At 34.9% G+C, this 21,084-nt stretch overlaps 1 protein-coding gene across 6 annotated transcripts in view; it reads right to left on the reverse strand.

Annotated features, from left to right (window-relative positions):
* Nucleotides 1-10,425: 10,425 nt before the first annotated feature.
* KRIT1 (KRIT1 ankyrin repeat containing) overlaps nt 10,426-21,084 on the reverse strand; it is a 36,766-nt gene continuing 26,107 nt past the window's right edge. For all 6 annotated transcript variants that reach the window (XM_030857300.2, XM_060304586.1, XM_060304585.1 and 3 more), the window contains 5 exons: nt 18,160-18,326; nt 17,433-17,520; nt 16,734-16,940; nt 11,232-11,348; nt 10,426-10,913 (listed from right to left, as the gene is read on the reverse strand). In XM_030857300.2, the coding sequence (XP_030713160.1) occupies nt 10,845-10,913; nt 11,232-11,348; nt 16,734-16,940; nt 17,433-17,520; nt 18,160-18,326 (648 nt within the window). In that variant the 3' untranslated portion in view covers nt 10,426-10,844. The remainder of the gene's footprint in view (nt 10,914-11,231; nt 11,349-16,733; nt 16,941-17,432; nt 17,521-18,159; nt 18,327-21,084) is intronic.

A 21,084-nucleotide genomic window follows, 5' to 3' on the forward strand; every position in this document is an offset into this window, starting at 1 on the left:
AACAGGGTAAGGGAACCCAGAGGACTGCTCTGCCACGTGGCTCGCAGTCTTGGATTTTATGGTAATGGGGTTAGTTTCCGGGTTGTCTCTGGCCAATCATTCTGACTCAGGGTCCTTCCTGGTGGCGCTTGCATGCTCAGCCAAGATGGATTCCAGCGAGGAGGATTCTGGGAGGCTGGTAGGACACATGGACTGACATCTTCTCTCTCCTTTTGACCTTTCCCAAATTCTTACAGTTGGTGGTAGCTTGTTAGTTCCGCGTTCCTTACCAAGAACTCCTGTTGTAAGATAACTCATGCCAGGGTGGGTGGTTTCAGTGTTTCCCCTAACAATACCAATATCTAAAATGTTACAAAATTGAATATACCAAGTGTTGTATCATGATTGAAATAAAGTACTCTAAAAATGCCACTTGAATTCATTCATATCTTTTGATGAACACCATCACATCCCTATTTCAAAGTGATGTTTAAAATGTCCTTTGAGTGCCGGTTTAACAGGAAAACTCCTATGCGTCATTATCTATAGACTCATATCAAAGGCTCACCTTTCATTTGCAAGGTCCCTGGTCTAGGCAGTTGGATGCTTCCCCTCGGCCTGGATGTTGCTGCGTTGGTGAATAGTCATGGCCCTCCTGGTTATCAGGGTGGTTGGCCCACGACTTTTCCCAGTCCTTTTCCACAGCCTTCCAACCCCTCCCGTCACCACCAAATTCAAATTTGGAATTTAAAGTTGAATAATGATTACGGCTGACTTTTTAGAATTTATGAAAAGCGGTGAGGCTCCCTTCTCTATAATAATTCTACATGTGTAGCCTTTTAGCATGCTATTTTGTGGATTGTACTTGTAATTTGTCATCTGCCTAATGAGTTAAGAACTTGGTGGTTTTTAAAATTGAGATATAATTGACATATAACATTGTTAGTTTCTGGTGTACAGAATGATTCAATATTTGTATATGTGCAAAACGATCACCACAGTAAGTCTAACATCTGTCAACCTACATAGTTACAAAATTTTGTTCTTGCGATGAGAATTTTTAAGATCTACTCTTTTAGCAACTTTCAAATAGTACTTATATCCCTAGGACTTTATGCTTTAACAGAAAATTTTTACCTTTTGATCCACTTCATATCTCCCCCTCCATCCCCTGCCTCTGGCAACCACCAATCTGTTCTCTAGATCTATAAGTTCAGGTTTTTTTGGGTTTTTTTTTTGCGGTACGCGGGCCTCTCACTGTTGTGGCCTCTCCCGTTGCGGAGCACAGGCTCCGGATGCGCAGGCTCAGCGGCCATGGCTCACGGGCCCAGCTGCTCCGCGGCATGTGGGATCTTCCCGGACTGGGGCATGAACCCATGTCCCGTGCATCGGCAGGCGGACTCTCAACCACTGCGCCACCAGGGAAGCCCTGAGTTCAGGTTTTATTACAAGATAATATTGCCACATCCTTACAAGATCATATGATATTTGTCTTTCTCTGACTTATTTCACTTAGCATAATGCCCTCAAGGTCCATCCATGTTGTCGCAAATGGCAAGATTTTCTTTTTTATGGCCAAGTAATATTCCACTGTGTGTGTGTGTGTGTGTGTGTGTGTGTGTGTGTGTGATTTTTTGGTGTCAAATTCAAAAAATCATCACAAAGATGTATATCAAGCAGCTTACCCACTATGCTTTCATCTAGTTTTATGGTTTCAGATCTTAAGTTAAAGTCTTTAATTCATTTTGAGTTAGTTTTGGTGTACAGTGTAAGATAGTGATCCAGTTTCATTGTTTTGTATATGGCTGTCCAGTTTTCCCAACGCCATTTATTGAAGAGACTATCCCTTCCGCAATGTGTATTCTTGGCTCCTTTGTCATAAATTAACTGACCATATATGTGTGGGCTCATTTCTGGGCTCTCTGTTCTATTCCAGTGACATATATGTCTGTTTTTATGTCCCTATCATACTGTTGGAAATACATATAATTTGCTAGTGTTCCAGAGGTCTGGTATTTGTTTAATCAAGAGCATTAGAGTACTAATTAGTATACTTACCTTCTTTACTCAGCATAAGGTAGAGGTGAAAAAAGCTTTTTAATCTTAATATTGCAATTTATATTACCTTTGGTCTTCATAATACAGGTAGTTTTCTTATCCCCCTCCTCCCATTTCTTTTAGGGAATTTAAATACTAAGGTTCTGACTTGTGATTTAAACTCCACCTTAAAAAGCAGACTGGGATTACTTCTACCTAAGAATTGTCTCAAATTTTGTTTAGAACTTGAAAATAAGCTAAGTTTCAAAAACATTTTGTTGTGGTAACTCCTATAATAGTATTTAATCCATCTTGGAAAATGTCTATTTCTGAATCTTTCCTCATTTATACAGTAATGTAAATGAGAAGTGATATATTTACCATTTCAATGATTATGACTAAGAAAGAGGGAAAAATGTAATTAACTTTATACCACATAGTGAAACCCTGCTTTTAAACTGTTATACAATATAAAACAATGAGTGGTGTGTGAATATCCATGTATTTTAAGATAGGAGGTAACTTAACAAGTAAGCCAAAGTTCAGATAAAATTAATTAAAATCCAACTTTTAACTATATACAGTAAATTATTTGTGAGTGAAGTGGCTGAAATAAATTAAAAATCCAGATTTGGCTTTTCTTCCTCCTAGTGGTTATATGTACGAAACTAAATTCAATATTAATTGAAAGCCAACAATCCAGAAAGGAAAAATGGTGCATATTTGAATTAAGTGAAAAATTTATCTGTTTTTCTATCCATATATGACTTGCCATTTTAGGTTCTTTCCCTTTCATTGCCCTACTAGTATGTATTCAGTAAATACAAACAAGTATTATCAGCATCTGTAAAATATAACTGGGAAGGCATGTTATTAAAACATAACATATTCCAAAATCAACAAATGATTCGCTGACTACTGGTTTGAGATTATACATACATTATTTGATCATATAATTGAGTTAATGGCATTATTACATGATCCTGTAACAACTAAAGCATTTGGAATGCTCTGGTGGAGACTTGTTTTAAAAGCAATTGCCTGAGGTATATATTATTTTTAACTGTACAATTTTCTTCCAGTTTTACAGTAATGTTAGACAACTATTACTTTTTTCCCCTGTTGAATTGCATCACATATGGTTTACTTCCTAGGCAAGTAAGGGAACTTGTGCCAGTAGAGCACTGCAAATGAGAAAGTGGGGATAGTGGGCTCATCCTTGGATTGTCCTCAATGTGGGATCATCAGGTCAAGGAGAGTAAACATTTCCCAGATGGCTTTAGCAGCAGATTAAACCAATTTTCAGTACTACCCAGAATATATTCTCATATGTTGTCTTAATCCTGCGTTGTCATTGATTTTTATTAATGTAATTAGTTGTTTTATTATTTCATACTATTTTAACTATTTTAATAAGGTTGTTTTGCATTTTTGTTAGCAAAGATTTGTATTTTTCCACTTTTTATAGTTGTCTGCATTTCTGAACGTATAAGCTGTGAATCTTCTTTGACCACTCACTATTAGAATTTGAATACTGACTTATATTTCCATTAAATCTACATATATTTTTGGTAAATTTTCAACACTTGTATAGCAAGTTGTGATTCGTTTCTTTAATGTACTTTTAAAATTTATGTAGAATCCTTTCTGATGTACAGTTTTGTGAGATTTGACAAATACACCGAGTATTTGTCAATCATGATGAGGATATAGAACAGTTTTTACTCCCCCAAATTCATTTGTGCTGCCCCTTTATATCCCCACATCCCCTCACCCCCATCCTTAACCTCTGATAATCATTATTTGCTTTCTGACTGTATAGTTTTGCCTTTTCCAGTATGTCATCTAAAAGGAATGCTACAGTATGTAACCTTTTGAGTCTGGCTTTCAGTTACCATAATGCATTTGAAATTCATCCATTTTGTTCATCAACAGTTTATTTTTTGTTACTGAGTAGTATTCCATTGTATGGATGTACCTGAGTTTGTTTATTCACTCACCCACTGAAGGATATTTGGCATGTTTCTAGTTTGGGGCAGTTATGAGTAATTACATTTCATTATGAATTATGAAAAAATGAGAAATGTATGCTATAAATATTTGCATACAAATTTTTATGTGAACATGTTTTTGTTTCTTGGATAAATTCTTAGGAGTGGAATGACTGGGTCCTACAGTTGGTATATATTTAACTTATAAGAAACTACCAAACTGTTTTTGAAAATGGTTGTGCCATTTTGCATTGCTATTGCTATGTAGGAGTTCCAGTTGCTCTAAATTCCCTGATTCTTTTGCTTTCCTTTTTATTGTGTACATTTAAAGGCATTTTAAACACCTATTTCTCATGATACCCATTAAAAAATCCATAAATGAATGTGCTCTAAAATATATTGATCTGTTTTTCTCTAGTGATATTAAGGATCCCTTTATTTTTTCTTTTCTCGTTGTTTTTCTGTTTGTTTTTAGGCCACACGGTGCTGCTTGCAGGATCTTAGTTCCCCCACCAGGGATCAAACCCATGCCCCCTGCAATGGAAGCGAGAGTCCTAAACCCTAGACCGCCAGAGAATTCCCTAAAGATTCTTTTTTTTTTTTAAATTTATTTATTTTTGGCCGCGTTGGGTCTTTGTTGCTGCGCACGGGCTTTCTCTAGTTGCCGCCAGCGGGGGCTACTCTTCATTGCAGTGCGTGGGCTTCATTTTTTTTTTTTTAATCATGATATTGCTTATATGTGGAATCTAAAAAAAATGACACAAATGAACTTATACGCAAAACAGAAACAGACCCACAGACATAGAAAACAAACTTATGGTTACCAAAGGAGAAAGGAGGGGAGGGATAAATTATGAGCCTGGGATTAACACATAAAATATAAAATATAATATAGGTAACCAACAAGTACCTTCTGTATAGTACAGGGAACTATATTCAATATCTTGTAATAACTTATACGGGAAAAGAATCTGCAAAGAATATACATATATATAACTGAATCACTTTGCCATACACGTGAAACCAACACAACCCCGTAAATCAACCATACCCCAATTAAAAAAAAAGAGATAGAATATTCCAGTACCCTTTTTGTACCTTGTCCCCGTCACTCCCCTCACAAGGTAACTACTATTCTCATATTTATCCCCATCAACTTGTTTGGCTGATTTTTGAACTTTATATAAATGAAATCATGCAGCACACTCATGATTGTACTGTTGATGGACATTTAGATATTTCTAGTTTGGGTCCATTATGAATCATATTGGTATAAATATTCTTCCTTGTCTCAGCCTTTAGGTTTTACTTGCCATAAAAGCTTTCTTTAAACTCCTGGCCTTAGTGATGTGGTTACCAACCTCCCTGCAGCCCTGCCCCTACCATCCAACACAAACCCATAAGTCATCACTCTAACGTGCAGACTTCATACTGCGGTGGCTTCTCTTGTTGCAGAGCATGGGCTCTAGGCATGTGGGCTTCAGTAGTTGTGGTGCACGGGCTTAGTTGCTCTGCGGCACGTGGTATCTTCCCGGACCAGGGCTCGAACCCGTGTCCCCTGCAGTGGTTAAGAATCTTCTGCACCACCAGGGAAGTCCCCTAAAGATTCTTTTAATACTTCCTTCTGCCCATATGAAATTTATTAATATACAGTATGCAGGATGGTGCCAAGCTGTTTCTTTTCCATACTGATATCCAGGTACCTAACAAGATGCTTTGTGTGTTGCCCTACCTTTGCCCATTTCTCAAATGGCATTCTTTGGCTTGCTTCTCTCTACTCTCTTCCTGGGTGACTTTAAATATGTTCCTGTAGTTTCAACTGCCATTCAAGCAGAGCCTTCTGAGCTTCAGGCCAGGGGCATCTCCACCTACATGTCCCTTAGGCACCAGGATTTCAACACATTTCTTCAAACCTTCCTCCTCCCTTCCCTATGTTAAGCATATATGGTGGTACCATTTTTCCAGTTGCCCAGGACAGAAAGAGGGAAATTATTTGTGATTCCTGTCTCTTCCTAATTCCTCATATCCAAAAGGTCACTGGTTTTGTCAAAACATTGATCCATTTCTTCCCATTGTTTTATATCTTCTTGCTCAGACCCCTTTGAGCCCTTCTGTACAGTGACCTAGGGTGATCTTTCAACACACAAATCTGAACTAGTCAAGTCCTAAATGCTCCAATGGCTCATTAGCAGGGAGCACAACATCCTTCAAGATTTGATCTTTTTTTTTTTTTTTTGGATAAACCTCTCAGCTACCTCTCCTTTACCTGACTAATGTCTAAATTCAGAAGACAGATTGCCAGATTTTGAATTCTGATTACCACTTATTGGTTTTTGATCTTAGACAAGTAACATAACCTCTACATATAAAGTTGTACTCAGGTTATACAACATAAGAAAATGAAAACATTTACATTACTGTGTTAGGAAGTTTGGCTCCTAAGCTTTTTAAAAGATAGAAAACAAATGTTTTCTATGTTCTTTCTATGTTCTGTTTCTTCATCTGTTACATGGGAATTATAGTAACTGCCTCAAAGTTATTGTTATGAGGATTAAACATACATATATATATCTACATATAGATATATATGAATTAATATATCTAAAAGTGCTTCAGACAATGCCAGCCATATAGTATGCACCATTTTAAAGTATTAGTTATTATTATTATTTAACTAATGGGGAAGTATTTCCTGTTTATCCTTGGTGCCCTTCAAATGAATTCTGAACAACCAGCACTTCCTCTTATAATAGAAATTGGCACAATGTACTGAAATTGCTTTTCTCATCTACACCCTAAGATGTCTAAAATATATTTCTTTGCCTGAAGCACTTTGGTTTCTAGGAACCCCCAGGGTTTACCCCTCCTTTGCTTTAGGGCCTTTTCAGTCTGCCTATCCCTGCCTCTTCAAATACCAGATATGACCATGGAGGCATTCTGGCTTTACGAATACAAATGTTAAATGGGAATCATACCATCACAGATGGATTTTTGTTGAGGAAATATTTTTTGCATGTACTCAAACCAGTTTAATTTCATGATCAGTTTCCTATACACAAAGTACAGCAAAAACAATTTAAATTTTTCCCATTTTCATCTGACTGAAATTATTTCGGTAAGAAATAATTTCATTGTTTTTTTCTCTGTAAATTTTAAAGGAATTGATTAATAAATCAGTTTTTTGCACACATCAAATTCTTCCAATTACAGTTTTTGCCACTGAGTTCCTCAGGATCAAATTAAAATCTATATTTTATTTATGCAATTCTTGTATTAAATTTGGTCAAGAACTATGGGCAGTTTTACTTCATTATATATTTCTATCAAGTCTAATTTTTCTAGGGTCAAATTTTGCAATTTTTAATCTTACAAGACGTAGTTCTTCAGTAAGTTTTCCTCTTTACAATGCAGTTATCATGCACAGGGTTACCCATTCTGGTTTTATTTCTACAATGGAAATTCATTTGCTGTGATTTGGATAAACAACTGTTTGAATTCACTTCTTAGCTAAAAATTGTAATTCCTCTCATCAATTCTCCAAGACCATCCTTGAGGTCAAAATATCTCACCTCATTTCCTTTCCCCTCAACTCTCTTCACATCATTCATTCCTGCTTACTCCTCAGATGCCAGCTCAAGCAGCACTGGCTCGAGGAAGCCTCTCCTGATCTCTAAGACTAGATCAAGTTTCCCTCTTTTTGCTTAGATAGTACATTTTATTTTTCTTTCATCACAGTTTATGGGTGAAGATTTTTAAAAAATTTTTTAAAAATTAATTTTTTGGCTGCGTTGGGTTTTCGTTGCTGCACGCAGGCTTTCTCTAGTTGCGGAGATTGGGGGCTTCTCTTTGTTGCGGTGCGTGGGCTTCTCATTGCGGTGACTTCTCATTGGGGAGCACAGGCTCTAGGCATGCGAACAGTAGCTGTGGTGCACAGGCTCAGTAGTTGTGGCTCGCGGGCTCTAGAGCAGAGGCTCAGTAGTTGTGGCACACAGGCTTAGTTGCTCCGCGGCATGTGGGATCTTCCCAGACCAGGGCTCGAACCCGTGTCCCCTGCACTGGCAGGCGGATTCTTAACCACTGTGCCACCAGGGAAGTCCCTCATCACAGTTCATAAATATGAGTACTTATTATCTCCCTCACTAAACTCTGATCCCTGAAGGCAGGGACTTTTTCTTACCACTGGATCCCTGGCACATAAAAGGCACTCAAATTTATTGAAAGAATGATGAAAAGGAAAATAATATCTTTTATCCCCAGTGCTCATATAGTGCCTGACCAATCCTAGGCACTCACCCTTATTGTTTATTTCTGGTTTGTTATGGTCTGACAATGATGAATTTTTTTTCAATACTAACTTTGAAATTGACTTCTTAATGCTACATATTTTTAAGCTTTTAAGAGCCATGCTACTCCAATAATTTCCTCTTCCTTCTCTCAGGGCAGCCATACTGTACAACTCTGGCAGGGTACACTGTACTCAATGGAGCAGGGAGTTGTTTGATGCAGCACTGATGCATCCTCACTTCCCTCTGTGAAAGGAAAAGCATTCAGCTATTTCCTAAAGTTAATTACAACAGCAGTTCTAAACCCTAAGCTATAAATCAAAAACACCTGGGATACTTTCACAACAGAAATGCTTGGGCCCCACCCGAAAATTATTGAGTCATAAAGTACCAAAACTCCCCAGGTAACTGCAGAGCTAGTGTTGGGAAACACTGGGGTGGGAGCACAGGATGAATGTAGGAGAATTGGTTAGAAATTAATCTAGATAGGCAGGTTAGTGTATTCAACACTTAGGAATTGGAAATTTAACTTTACATCAGTGAGGAGGGTTTTAAGAGGGTAATGAAATAATCAGATCTAGGAGAAAGGTTAACTTGGCACCAGTGTGGCAGGGTTTAGAGCCTGAGCTGGGGAGGCCAGGGGAAGAAGCTACAATGAGCCCAAGAATAGACTGCGAGGACTTGAACTAGGGTGGCTGCAGTGCAAACACAGAAGAAGGGACTAGGAAAGGACTCACAAGACATTTGACAGAATTCGCTAAGTGGAATGTGTAGGGTGATTAAAGAGGGAGAAGTTATAGACCACTCCCAGATTTCCAGGGTAAGCAACTGGATGCAGTTTGATGCCATTAACCAGAGAATACAAGTGTAAGGATAGAATGGAGCAGGTAGATGAAACAAATTCCGTTTCCAGCTATGATGAAACAGACGTTCCTTGTGTAAACCATTTAGGTGGAGCTAGAATACCAAGAAATTGGAAATTAAGATCTAGAATTCAGAAGAGAGGTCGAGGCTGAAGTTTTAGGTTTGGGAGTCAACAGGGTATTTGGTAACAATTGAGGCTATTGGAATGGATGAAACTGAACAGAGAACTGTCTATGTAGAGTCAGAAGTGCTTAGCACAGAATTAAAGATAAATCAGGCTTTCTCATTAAACTTACTAAACCACATAATCTTAATTTTATTTATTTTATTTTTTAATATTTATATTTATTTGGCTGCACTGCATCTTAGCTGCAGCATGTGGGATCTTCATTACCGCGTGCAGGATCTTTTTAGTTGCTGCATGCGGGATCTTTTAGTTGCGGCATGCGGGATCTAGTTCCCTGACCAGGGATCAAACCCGGGCCCCCTGCATTGCGAGCATGGAGTCTTAACCACTAGACCACCAGGGAAGTCCCCTTAATTTTAATAAAGCTCAGCAGACCACCATTAAAAATATGCAGATGTCAACGTGAAGAGTAGATGATAATATAAAAAAATTATCTGCAACCTGTATGATAATTTTAAGTATTACTACTGTTATCTCTGAACTTACTTAGAACACAACAACCTGTTAGCTTGGAAAGACTAATTTCTAAGCTTATTAAATAGCAGATTAATCAAGTTAGCTCCTAATATGATACCTGTGCTCCCCTAAGTAAAACAACCAGATATTTGGTGATCTACTTCCTACAATATAAAGGCAATATAAATACATCATTGAGCCAACTCATAAAAATACAACATGTTCTTAACAAATGCAACTAGTAATATTCAGAGATTGTCACTTAGTTTATGTGTCCATGTATGTTTGTGCTTATGTGCCAGGCAGTTCTGTGTAATTTACTTAACTTTAATAATACAAGTTCATCATTAGGTCTGGAATTATTTCAACAGAAAATTAAGTAAAACTTAAGAAAAAAATCCCAGGCCCTGCTATTTCCAAGAGTGAATGAACTTGTCTAGAACTTGTCCCTGAAATCCTTGTTTTTAAGAGGCACTCAGGTAATTATGATGCAGGGGGTTCAAGAACTATAATACTTTGAGAAATACTAGCTTATACCAAATAAACATTTAAACTAAGTCTTTTAAAAACATGTTGAGAAATGTTTAGAGATTACAAAAAAAAATTTAAGTAACAGTGTTACATATGCTTTAAGTAGAAAACACATTTTCTTTATTCAAATCATGTGACTTTCTGTACATTTTGAAATGACACACAAAGTCATAGCAAAGCTATATTTTAATTTCATCATATTCCACTCTAAATTCTGTACTATTTACCAAAAATAACTTTTTATAAAGCTTACTGTTTTGTCTAATATTATACAGACTATCAATCTACACATTTTTGTGTGTTTCTCCTAAAAATTAGATTACCTTATTAGGATATTATATAAAACTAATTGGTATATTACACACCAAACATAAGTACAGATTCTGTACAATGTAATAGTATACATATATATTACAAGAGACTAAATGCCTTGTTAAAAGTAATAGTTTAAGAAATCTTTCATGGAAAAAATCTATATCACAAAATGTGGTGGCTTAAGTATCAGTTGCTTTCCTCTCATGAATTTCTTTCGGTGGGCATTAACTGTCCATTTAGCTTCATTAGTAGTTTTACCACAAGGCCGGCCTACAAAGTAAAATACATTGACAATAAATTTGAAACATGTAAGAATGTGTAAATGACATACATGGCAGTGGACAGACAGTTCTCTATGTATTTGAAAAGGAACTTTTCATTGTTATAAGACTGCAATAAATTATTCAGATAAGTTTCTGGCTTTGCTTAGGAAAGGCCTGCCTTTTTACCTTGGTCTTAAATATGTTAACTTCATGTTAGAGGTTTTCCTTAAAGTAAAATGGACTGTAATTTTTTAAAAAAGAAATAACTTTATTAATACAGTAGAGTTTATTACTAGAAGTCCAGAGTAACTGATTAGGTACTTACCTGTTTTGTATGTACTATAAAGCTCATTTTATATTCCATACTATGGATCTGAAAACATGTATCAGCATCTCCCAACTGCCACATAAAACAACCATACTTAAGACTGATGAGTAAAGCCTGCAACATAATTAGAAATCATTATAGTGAAATATTTATTAAAAACAACACCCATCTTCTCTTACTATCTACACGTATCTAGACAGGTCTAAACACAGTGGTTTTGACAGTTAGAATAAAACTTGTTCAAAGTGCTCACACTAACTTCACACGGCCTGCAGTACAGAGCCACATATATGGTAGACTCTTAGAAGAGTGCCTTGAGCAATGATATTCTTCTTATCAGAATGACAAATTTTTTTTTTTTTTTTGCGGTACGCGGGCCTGTCACTGTTGTGGCCTCTTCCGCTGCGGGGCACAGGCTCCAGACGCGCAGCCTCAGCAGCCATGGCTCACGGGCCCAGCCGCTCCGCGGCATGTGAGATCTTCCCGGACCGGGGCACGAACCAGCGTCCCCTGCATCGGCAGGCGGGCTCTCAACCACCGCGCCACCAGGGAAGCCCAACAAAATTATTTAAAGATGCCCATTCTGTGCTATGTATTTGTATATGTGTACACAGAAAGAAGTATTATTCAGCCATGAGAAATAAGGAAATCCTATCATTTGCAACAACATGGATGGAACTGGAGGGCATTATGCTAAGTGAAATAAGCCAAAGAAAGACAAATACCATAGGATACCACTTATATGTGGAATCTAAAACAGCCAAACTCACAGAAACAGGAAGTAGAATGGTGGTTACCAGGGGCTGGTGGGTGGTGGAAATTAAGGAGATGTTGGTCAAAGTAGTACAAACTTTCAGTTATAAGTTCTGGGGATCTAATGTGGGGCATGATGATTATAGTTAGCAATACTATACAATATGCTTGAAAGTTGCTAAGAGAGTAGATCTTAAATGTTCTCACCAGAAAAAAGAAACTGTAATTATGCAATGTGATAGAGCTGTTGGCTAATGCTATTGGGGTAACCATTTTGAAACAGATAAGTGTATCAAATCAACATATTGTACACCTTATGTGTACATAAAAAAAAAAGATGCCCATTCTATCAGTGGCTTTCAAGAAAATTAAGTGTACTGCAAGTTTTTACTTTCTGCATCTTAAAAACAATTCCTTTTACTATTGATATATTCAGTACCTTTTGAATATTCATATAGTACTTTCAGATCTGAAATTTATGTAATAGGGTAACATGTCGATTTAGGCAATTTCATATCACTGAAAATAAGTACGCTGATATATTTATTGTAAATATAAGCATTATTTAAAAAATTAATAATATATCCTTCATATATTCAACAGAACTATTTAAAACCAATTACAGTACCCTATTCCTACATGTTGTAACATAATGGTATATTTAAATAGGAATCCAATATATTCTTTGGATTATTTAAAAAACAATTATCTCCTAGTAGTAACTTACATTTTCTTACCCTAAAAATATATTCTTTGTATACACATATACAAAGAAAGTGTTCATGCCATCCTTTAAAATAAGTATGTTGAGAAACATTACCTCTCTATGACTAGCAGTTCTTAACATAATGATTGTAAATAATAAACTAAGGATATTCCAGAAAGGTAATGGTTTAGGGCATTCTGAAAGGTTCTGTAGGTGAAATGTAATATAATTAATTTACATGAGTGTATACCACTTATAATGGGAAAATAGTATCTTGCTTTAAAATAGCTATACTTATAAAATATAACTTATAGACAGGATCTACTAAAATAGCTATTTACCAAAGTACACAATGAAACACTGAGTCAAGATATCATAAAACTTTAAACTATCTTTTGGATCAGTGACTTGAAACTTCTTTAATCAAGAGACAGGAAACTGTCCATTTAATATGTCCTCAAAACAGTTTAATATACAGAAAAAAAATACATCTGTGGTATAGCAACTCCTAGATTACGTGAAGGTCAAATGACCAACAAAAGCACTGAAGCCGTAAGTTAAAAATAAAGGTTTTGTTTTTAAAGGACAGTGTGCAGGGAGAAAGGAATTCTTGAGAAATCCACAATAATGAAAACGGCTGAATGGAGTTGAAGAGCCCACATGGCTGTTTTGAGAGACCAGTCTGCTCCAGAAGGAAAAAGTAGCTCTCATTAGGAGGTAAAACCTACAAAGGGGAAGGTGCTTAGTGAAGGAAGTCAAAAAGTAAGAGAAATGACAGGGATAGTTGAGAGCAGAAAAGGGAAACCATGTAAGTCAGAAGTAGACATAGCCAACCAGGACACACAGGAGAAATAGTGATGTTGACAAGTGACCATGAACAATGGCACTAAATGGGTATTTAAAGAACCAGTTTTATTTCAGAAGGGCATTATGGTCTACATAAATTGACATCAGCAAAGGGTAATCTATTGCCTGGATGTAGCAGTGGTATTAAGGCTGAAGATATATCAACAAGTACAGTTCAGTTATGAAGACTGTAATGCTTTCACTATAGTAAAACATTGAACTGTAACACTGCATTTACCTATTCGATAGTGCCTACATTTTATGTAAGTAGAAAGATAGGTCTCTGATGAGTATATGAAACTGGCTGAGGTGTATTTTCTGAGGGGCAACTTTTATTATTCCAAACAATAACAAAATATAGAAGGCAGAAGTAATTGAGATTAAAAAAAACAACACAGCTGTATTCTATGGCTTTTCCTGAGATTTAATCTCTGAGGCTAATGTATCCCATATGTAGACTTTTAAATGCAAATGAATGTATTTTTGCAGATGAAGATGTTTATTTAAGCAAGCTTGTCATATTCAACCCTAGCAGATTTGGTCAATCTAAGACAACTGAGGACAAGCTGATTGTTCCTATCTTAGATCGTTTGAAAATGTAATTATCTTAGAGCTTTTATAAGTGCCATAAATTTATCAGTAGCTTACAGAACACAAGGTAATGATTATGTGGACAGAAAACATTGTTACCCTTGGTTTCAGTCACCTTTTTATATGCCCAATGACAGCATTTCTATTTATATTTCTAGAAAAAGCAGATTCTTAATAACACTATCATCCTCTGCCTGCTACTGCTATCTCACTTACTCAATTCCTGGACCAGAATATTATTCATAATATGAAATGTTATATTACTGAAACATCATTTGAATACTATATAAAACTTTTCATTGTTGCCTAAATTTGGAATGCTCCCAAAAGTCAAACACAAAATATAGTTTAGAGAAAAGGCTCAGTGTTATGCCCACAGTATCACCATCCAGTTCGATGAAGAAGAATTTGCAGATATTTGTATAAAATGCTCTGAAATAGCAGAGGAAAAATTTCTTGAAATGACAAGGGGAATTTCTCCTTCATTTCTTTAGTACAACAGGAATAGAAAAAGTAGTTACAAGCTAATAAGAAGCAGCTTATTTTGTATGAGTAAAATAGTCTAAATAGAAAATGATAAGCAAATGACTCCAAAGCAAGCAGATATCAGAGACTTCAAAAAATCAAGTTCCAAGTCAGTCACTGCCCTATGTCCCTGCATATTCTTTATCTCCATTCACAGGCATTTCTAACAGTATGGGAAAATAACTGTTGCCCATAATGATGACCCTGAGTTATCAGGAAATAACTAAACTACAATTGGGATACTTTCAGAAGGTATGTGATTACATAATAAAGACTTACAAAAATGATGAAAAAAGTTAGGTTTACGATGAAATTCCCTAATCTAAAACGCCTTTTAAAAATGCGTAAGCTCAGTTACTTAAACTGATTTGGAAAATAGTCTATTCGTGACATATCTGAATGAACAAAATAGATTTTTATCTGCTTCCTATTACTAACTAGAAAGCTGTTTATCCTGTGAAATGTGTTAAATATGCTAAAATTAACTGATAACACCATATTTATATTATCATGACTTTGATTAGAAAAAGGGGCACAATACAGTAATAAGCCTCTGATTGAAAAGCTCTGAAGTAGGGGCGGCCAGATCAAGATGGTGGAATAGTGGGGCTTCCCTGGTGGTGCAGTGGTTGAGAGTCCACCTGATGATGCAGGGGACGCGGGTTCGTGACCCAGTCTGGGAAGATCCCACATGCCTGTGCTCCGCAGCGGGAGAGGCCACAACAGTGAGAGGCCCGCGTACCGCAAAAAAAAAAAAAAAAAAAAGATGGTGGAATAGAAAACCTCTGAACAGTTGTAACAGGTATTCACAGTCCCATCCACACTTCATCTTGCCCCCCAAAATGTTCTTATAACTTATTCTAATTTGCAAAATGAACCACTTGTGTCAGATATTATATTTCCTTTTTTAAATCTGTATTTTTTTCATTTAAATCTAATCTTTAGAATAGGTAATACATTCACAGTTAAAAAAAATTTTTTTAAGTTGCAAAATGCTATATAATGAAAAGTCTCCCTTCTACTCTTATTCCCAGTTACATGGTTCCCCCCCTCTAAAGGCTTTAAGAGACATTTTATGCATACAAAAGCAATACTTATGCAAATATAGTATTCACTTCCCCCCATTTTTTGAGGTATAATTGACATATAACATTATATTAGTTTCAGGTATACAACATAATGATTCAATATTTATATATATTGCAAAATGATCACCACAATAAGTATCGTTAACATCCATCACCATACATAGTTACAAATTTCTTTTTCTTATGATGAGGAATTTTAAGATCTATTCCCTTAGCAACTTTCAAATATGCAATACAGTATTATTAACTATGGTCACCATGCTCTATACTACATCCCCATGACTTATTTATTTTACAGCTGGAAGTTTGTACCTTTTGACCCCCTTTACCCATTTTGCCCATCTCCCAACTCCCTGCCTTTGGCAACCACCAGTCTGTTCTTTGTATCTTATGAGCTTGTTTTTTTTTTAAAAAAAAGATTCCACATATAAATAGTGAGATCATATAGTATTTATCTTTGTCTGACTTATTTCACTAGGCATAATGCCCTCAAGGTCCATCCATATTGTTGCAAATGAAAGACTTCATTCTTTTTAATGGCCGATTAATATTCCATTGTATATATTTACACATTTTCTTTAGCCATTCATCCACTGATGGACACTTAGGTTGTTTATCTTGGCCATTGTAAATAATGTTTCAATGAACAGGGATGTGCATGTATCTTTTTGTGTTAGCGTTTCTGTTTTCTTCAGATAAATACCCATTTCCACCCATTTTTACATGAATGGTAGCATATTACATATGGTTCAGCACCAAATATATCTTGGAGATCATTCCACAGAAAAATATTCTTCATTCTTTTATATGGCTGCAAGGTATTTCAATGTTACAATTAATATGTTAACTCCCTATTGATAATCATTTCGTTTTCACCCCCCTATCCTTTGCTATTATAAATGAATGAAATTGTTCATGTAGGCTAGTACTGTTATTTTAGATATTACATAATGTGACTGGTCAAAAACAGCTGAAAAGATGAAAATCTACCTTAGTTTCCATATTGAGAAGATGAAGTCCTTTTATATTCACACCTACATACACAGGGATGACTTTATGATTACTGGGGCTTGCCTTTGTAAATATCTGTCCTATGAAAAAAGCTGCTCCATATGTAGGAATTTCCCAACAATTCTGTAAGAACATGCGCTGTAGGTGATGCATTTCTTTACTGACACCTTCACTTGTACTAAGATTCTAAAAACAAAGTAAAATAAACAGATGTGAAAGGAGAATGTACCTTTGATAATCCAAACAGGTCAACTAAACAGTTTCTAAAATCAAGGCTATCCCAAAGACAAATAAAATTGTGTGACATTATACCAAAGGCAGTTTTTCTTTTGAGATCTTATATTAAAAAAAAAGAAATATCAAGGTCTAAAAATAATGTTTATCTATTCTATTACATTTTTAAGTGCCTCATGGATAGAGATAGTGTATTATCTCATGTTTTTTTAATCTCTAGCACTTACCACAGTATCCAGCATACAGACGGTATTCAGTAAAAGATTCTACATTATTAAAAATAAAACTATTTTGCTCCTTTTCCTTTCAGGCATGTGAACTATAAGATCCTTATTTAATTTCAAGAATAAAATGTAATGTACCTATGTTTAAAACATATTAATAATACTAACAAAATTTCAACTAGGCTATAAAATGTCTTTTTATTTCTATTTAACAGCTCACCTTGTATTCATGAAGTATTCGGTTTGTCCAGTGAGGTGCCTTACTTTTCAATTTGGTAATAGGTACAATGGATTTTAGATTTTCTTCACTGTAAGCAAATACACCAACATCTTTTAAATAAATCATCTTTAGTAGCTACAGTAATATCATTTACATGTAAATGGCTTTAATTAATATGATTTTTGAGCTGAAAAATATTATATTGTAACATATCGGAGAACTTTCAACATTTTAAGCAAAAAGTCACGATCCTAATATTGCTCAATTTAGAGAAATGTTTCTTCTTTCAGTAGCCACAAAATATTTTTGAATATTTAAAACTACAATAAACAAACTTTAAATGTGCTAAACCTCAATGTTTTCTCTCAATATGAAACATGAACTAGTTTTTGTGGTGGTATATGGTGAAATGCATCTGCCTTGTAACATTTTTTCTACTAATCCAAGTCAGGTTTTAGTGAACTTATTTAAACATACAGTAAAGAAAGATAAAGCTAACAAGTATAAGGCATATCAAACTATATTCAAATATAAGAAAAAGAACTTTGGAGAGAGTGTAACGTAAAGAATGCTTTACTTTTTTTTTTTTTTTCTCATTCCATGCCTTATATTATTTAATTCCAAACCAACGTCTAAATAGTTCTTAGTAACGTAATATTTCTAAATTTTCTTGGTTAAACTGAACCTTGGGTATAGCACAAGACCATGAATTGTATTAAATACTTACTTTAGGAAACCTTGCTTGTGTTTCTTACTCTCATAATTTCCATAAACTATCTGCAACAGTAGACTTGCCAATGTTATCAGTTTAGCATCAGGAGCCGTATAAAAGCCCTTCAATAAATTATATCTGGCTTCATCAAAGAGAATAAGAAGAGCTAATGGGTCTTCAATCTTAAAAGAAAAAGTATAATTTGGTTATTAGGTCACAATTTCCTGTTATAAATGTACAACTTGCCACTATCTAATATGAAAAAGCAAAAGCTATGTAATTTCATATAAATAAGCTGTTATTGCTTTAGAGCAAAGGTTGACAATTTTTTTCTATTAAAGCCCAGATAGTAATATTTTAAGCTTTGTGAGTCAGATAGTCTGTTAGAACGACTCAACTCTGCTATTGTAGCACAAAAGCAGCTATAGACAATACATCTACAAATGTTGGAGTTCTACTAAAACTTTTTATATTCATTCTGAAATTTGAATTTCATGAAATGTTCACATGACATGAAATATTCTTTTGAATTTTTTTCAACCATTAATAGCTTGCAGGATATACAAAAGTAGGCAACAGGTCAGATACAGCAGTAGGCCATAGGTTGCTAACCTCTGATTCACAGTTCAATAAAATTATCATCAGTTTATGGATATGAGTGTGTATAACTTATAGTACAATTTTACTTAAATTCTTTATATTCCTCAAACATTCTTCTACAATCTGTGCTTCACCCAATATAGTAGTGAACCTCAAAGAAGATAAAAGGAAGTATTAACTCCCAGAAGGACACATGAAGTTTGAAAAAAGCTTAACATTTTTTATTTGACTAAAAAATATTCAGTACTTTGCACTTTCAAATAACACTAAAGGAGAGCATACTTTTTTAAGTTTTGAAAACTTTAAAGTTTCACTTTATCTGATAAGATTAACAAACATTGAAAAATGCCAGCCTAAAGAATACATTTCTACTTGGAAATAATCACCAATTATAGAGATTCTGAATGAATACTTAGTATGTTTCCAAATATGATTCAAAATGACCCAAATTCCTTATGGCAAAAGAAATGTTGTCATACTAACTAAAATAATATAATACTCCATATATTGATAATATTAAAAAAACTGAAACAGAATTTCATGGGAAAAAAAGATAAGGGGATTGCTCTAGATTAAAGGAGACTTAAAGAGACAGTAATCAAATGCAAAGCATGAACGCTGACTAGCTCCTTCAGTTGGGAGTGAAGAGACTGAAAAATTGGGGGGAAATCTGAATATGGGTCTGATATTAGAGGTTATTATGGAAACATTAATTTTATTAGGGTGAAAGTGGTACTGTACTATGTAGGTACATCCTTGTTCTTAGAAGATGCATGTTAAAATATTTAGGGATGAAGTGCCAGGATGTCTGCAACTCAATTTTAAATGGTTCACAACCAAAAGAGAGGAAAGATGAAACCAATGTAGCAAAATGTTAACAATTAGTGAATTTAATGAATGGTATATGATGGTATGAAGTTTATTACTTTTTCAACTTTCCTATGGGTTTTTAATTTCTCAAAATAATTGTTGGGAAAAAATGAAAGAAAACATTTTTCTAATAAAAATTAACTTAAAGAATTTGAAGAGTTTGAATAGAGAATAATTATAATTCCTAATAGTGTGTTCAGTGACTATTAGTCAACAATTGTTCTTTTTAAATGAAAGCAGGCTCTTTTCATCCTAAAAGAATAATCCTAACCAAAAAAATACAATTCTTCTATTTTTCAGGTGGTAAAAATAGGAATTTTTCAATTACACAATGAGTGAAAAAGAACGCAACCACTTTATCAGATGATCGTGATATTCTGATTCACCTTAAGTACTCACTAAGCCTTGCTTCTTCTCACTTGAACCTACTTTGTATTATTTGTAACATAATATGCAATTAATTAATATCCAAGTATTATCATTATTGGTCTTTCTCTACCAGCCAACTTTAAAAATATTACTTAGAAAGAAAGAAGACAGGCTGAGTATATTTAGATTATTTGCAAATTTCATACATCTATTACATTTTAAGAACTGCTAACAAAGTTTACCATTTTAACTATTTTTAACTGTAGAATTTAGTGGCATTAATTACATTCACAATGTTGTGAACCATCACAACTATTTCCATATTTTCATTGCCCAAACAGAAACTCTGTAACCATTAAGTCCTCATTCTCTCCCCCCATCACACTAATATACTTTCTGTTTATAGTATCTATTCTAGATATTTATTTAAGATAAGTAGAATCAAACAGTATTTGTCCTTTTGTGTATGGCTTATTTCACCTAGCATGTTTTCAAGGTTCATCCATGTTACGACATGTATCAAAACTTCATTCCTTTTTATGGCTGAATAATATTCCATTTTCTTCATCCATTTATCTGTTGATGAACACTTTAGCTTGTGTCCACCTTTTTGGTTATTATGAATAATGCTGTTAAGAATGCTGGAATGCAAGTATCTGTTTGAGTTCTTGTTTCCTTTAGGTATATACCTAGGAGTGGAATTGCTGGATCAAATGGTAATTCTATGTTTAGTTTTTGGAAGAACCACTCAACTATTTTCCACAGCAGCTGCACCATTTTACACTCCTACCTACAACATACAAGGGTTCCAATTTCTCTATATCTTCATCAAAACTCAACATCTTCTTTTATAAATTTTTATTATTACAACCATTCTAGTAGGTGTGAAGTGGTTTCTCATTGGGTTTTGATTTGCATTTCCTTAATGACTGATAATGCTGAGCGTCTTCGCATATGCTTGTTGGCCACTTGTATATCTTTACTGGAGAAATTATATTTAAGTCCTTTACCCAATTTAATTGGGTTGTCTTTTCGTTGTGGAGTTGTAGTTCTTTTAATATTCTGGATAGTAAACACCTACCAGATTTATGATTTGCAAAT

This window comes from Globicephala melas, chromosome 9 (genome assembly GCF_963455315.2).
Source record: "Globicephala melas chromosome 9, mGloMel1.2, whole genome shotgun sequence".
Classification (NCBI taxonomy): Eukaryota; Metazoa; Chordata; class Mammalia; order Artiodactyla; family Delphinidae; genus Globicephala; species Globicephala melas.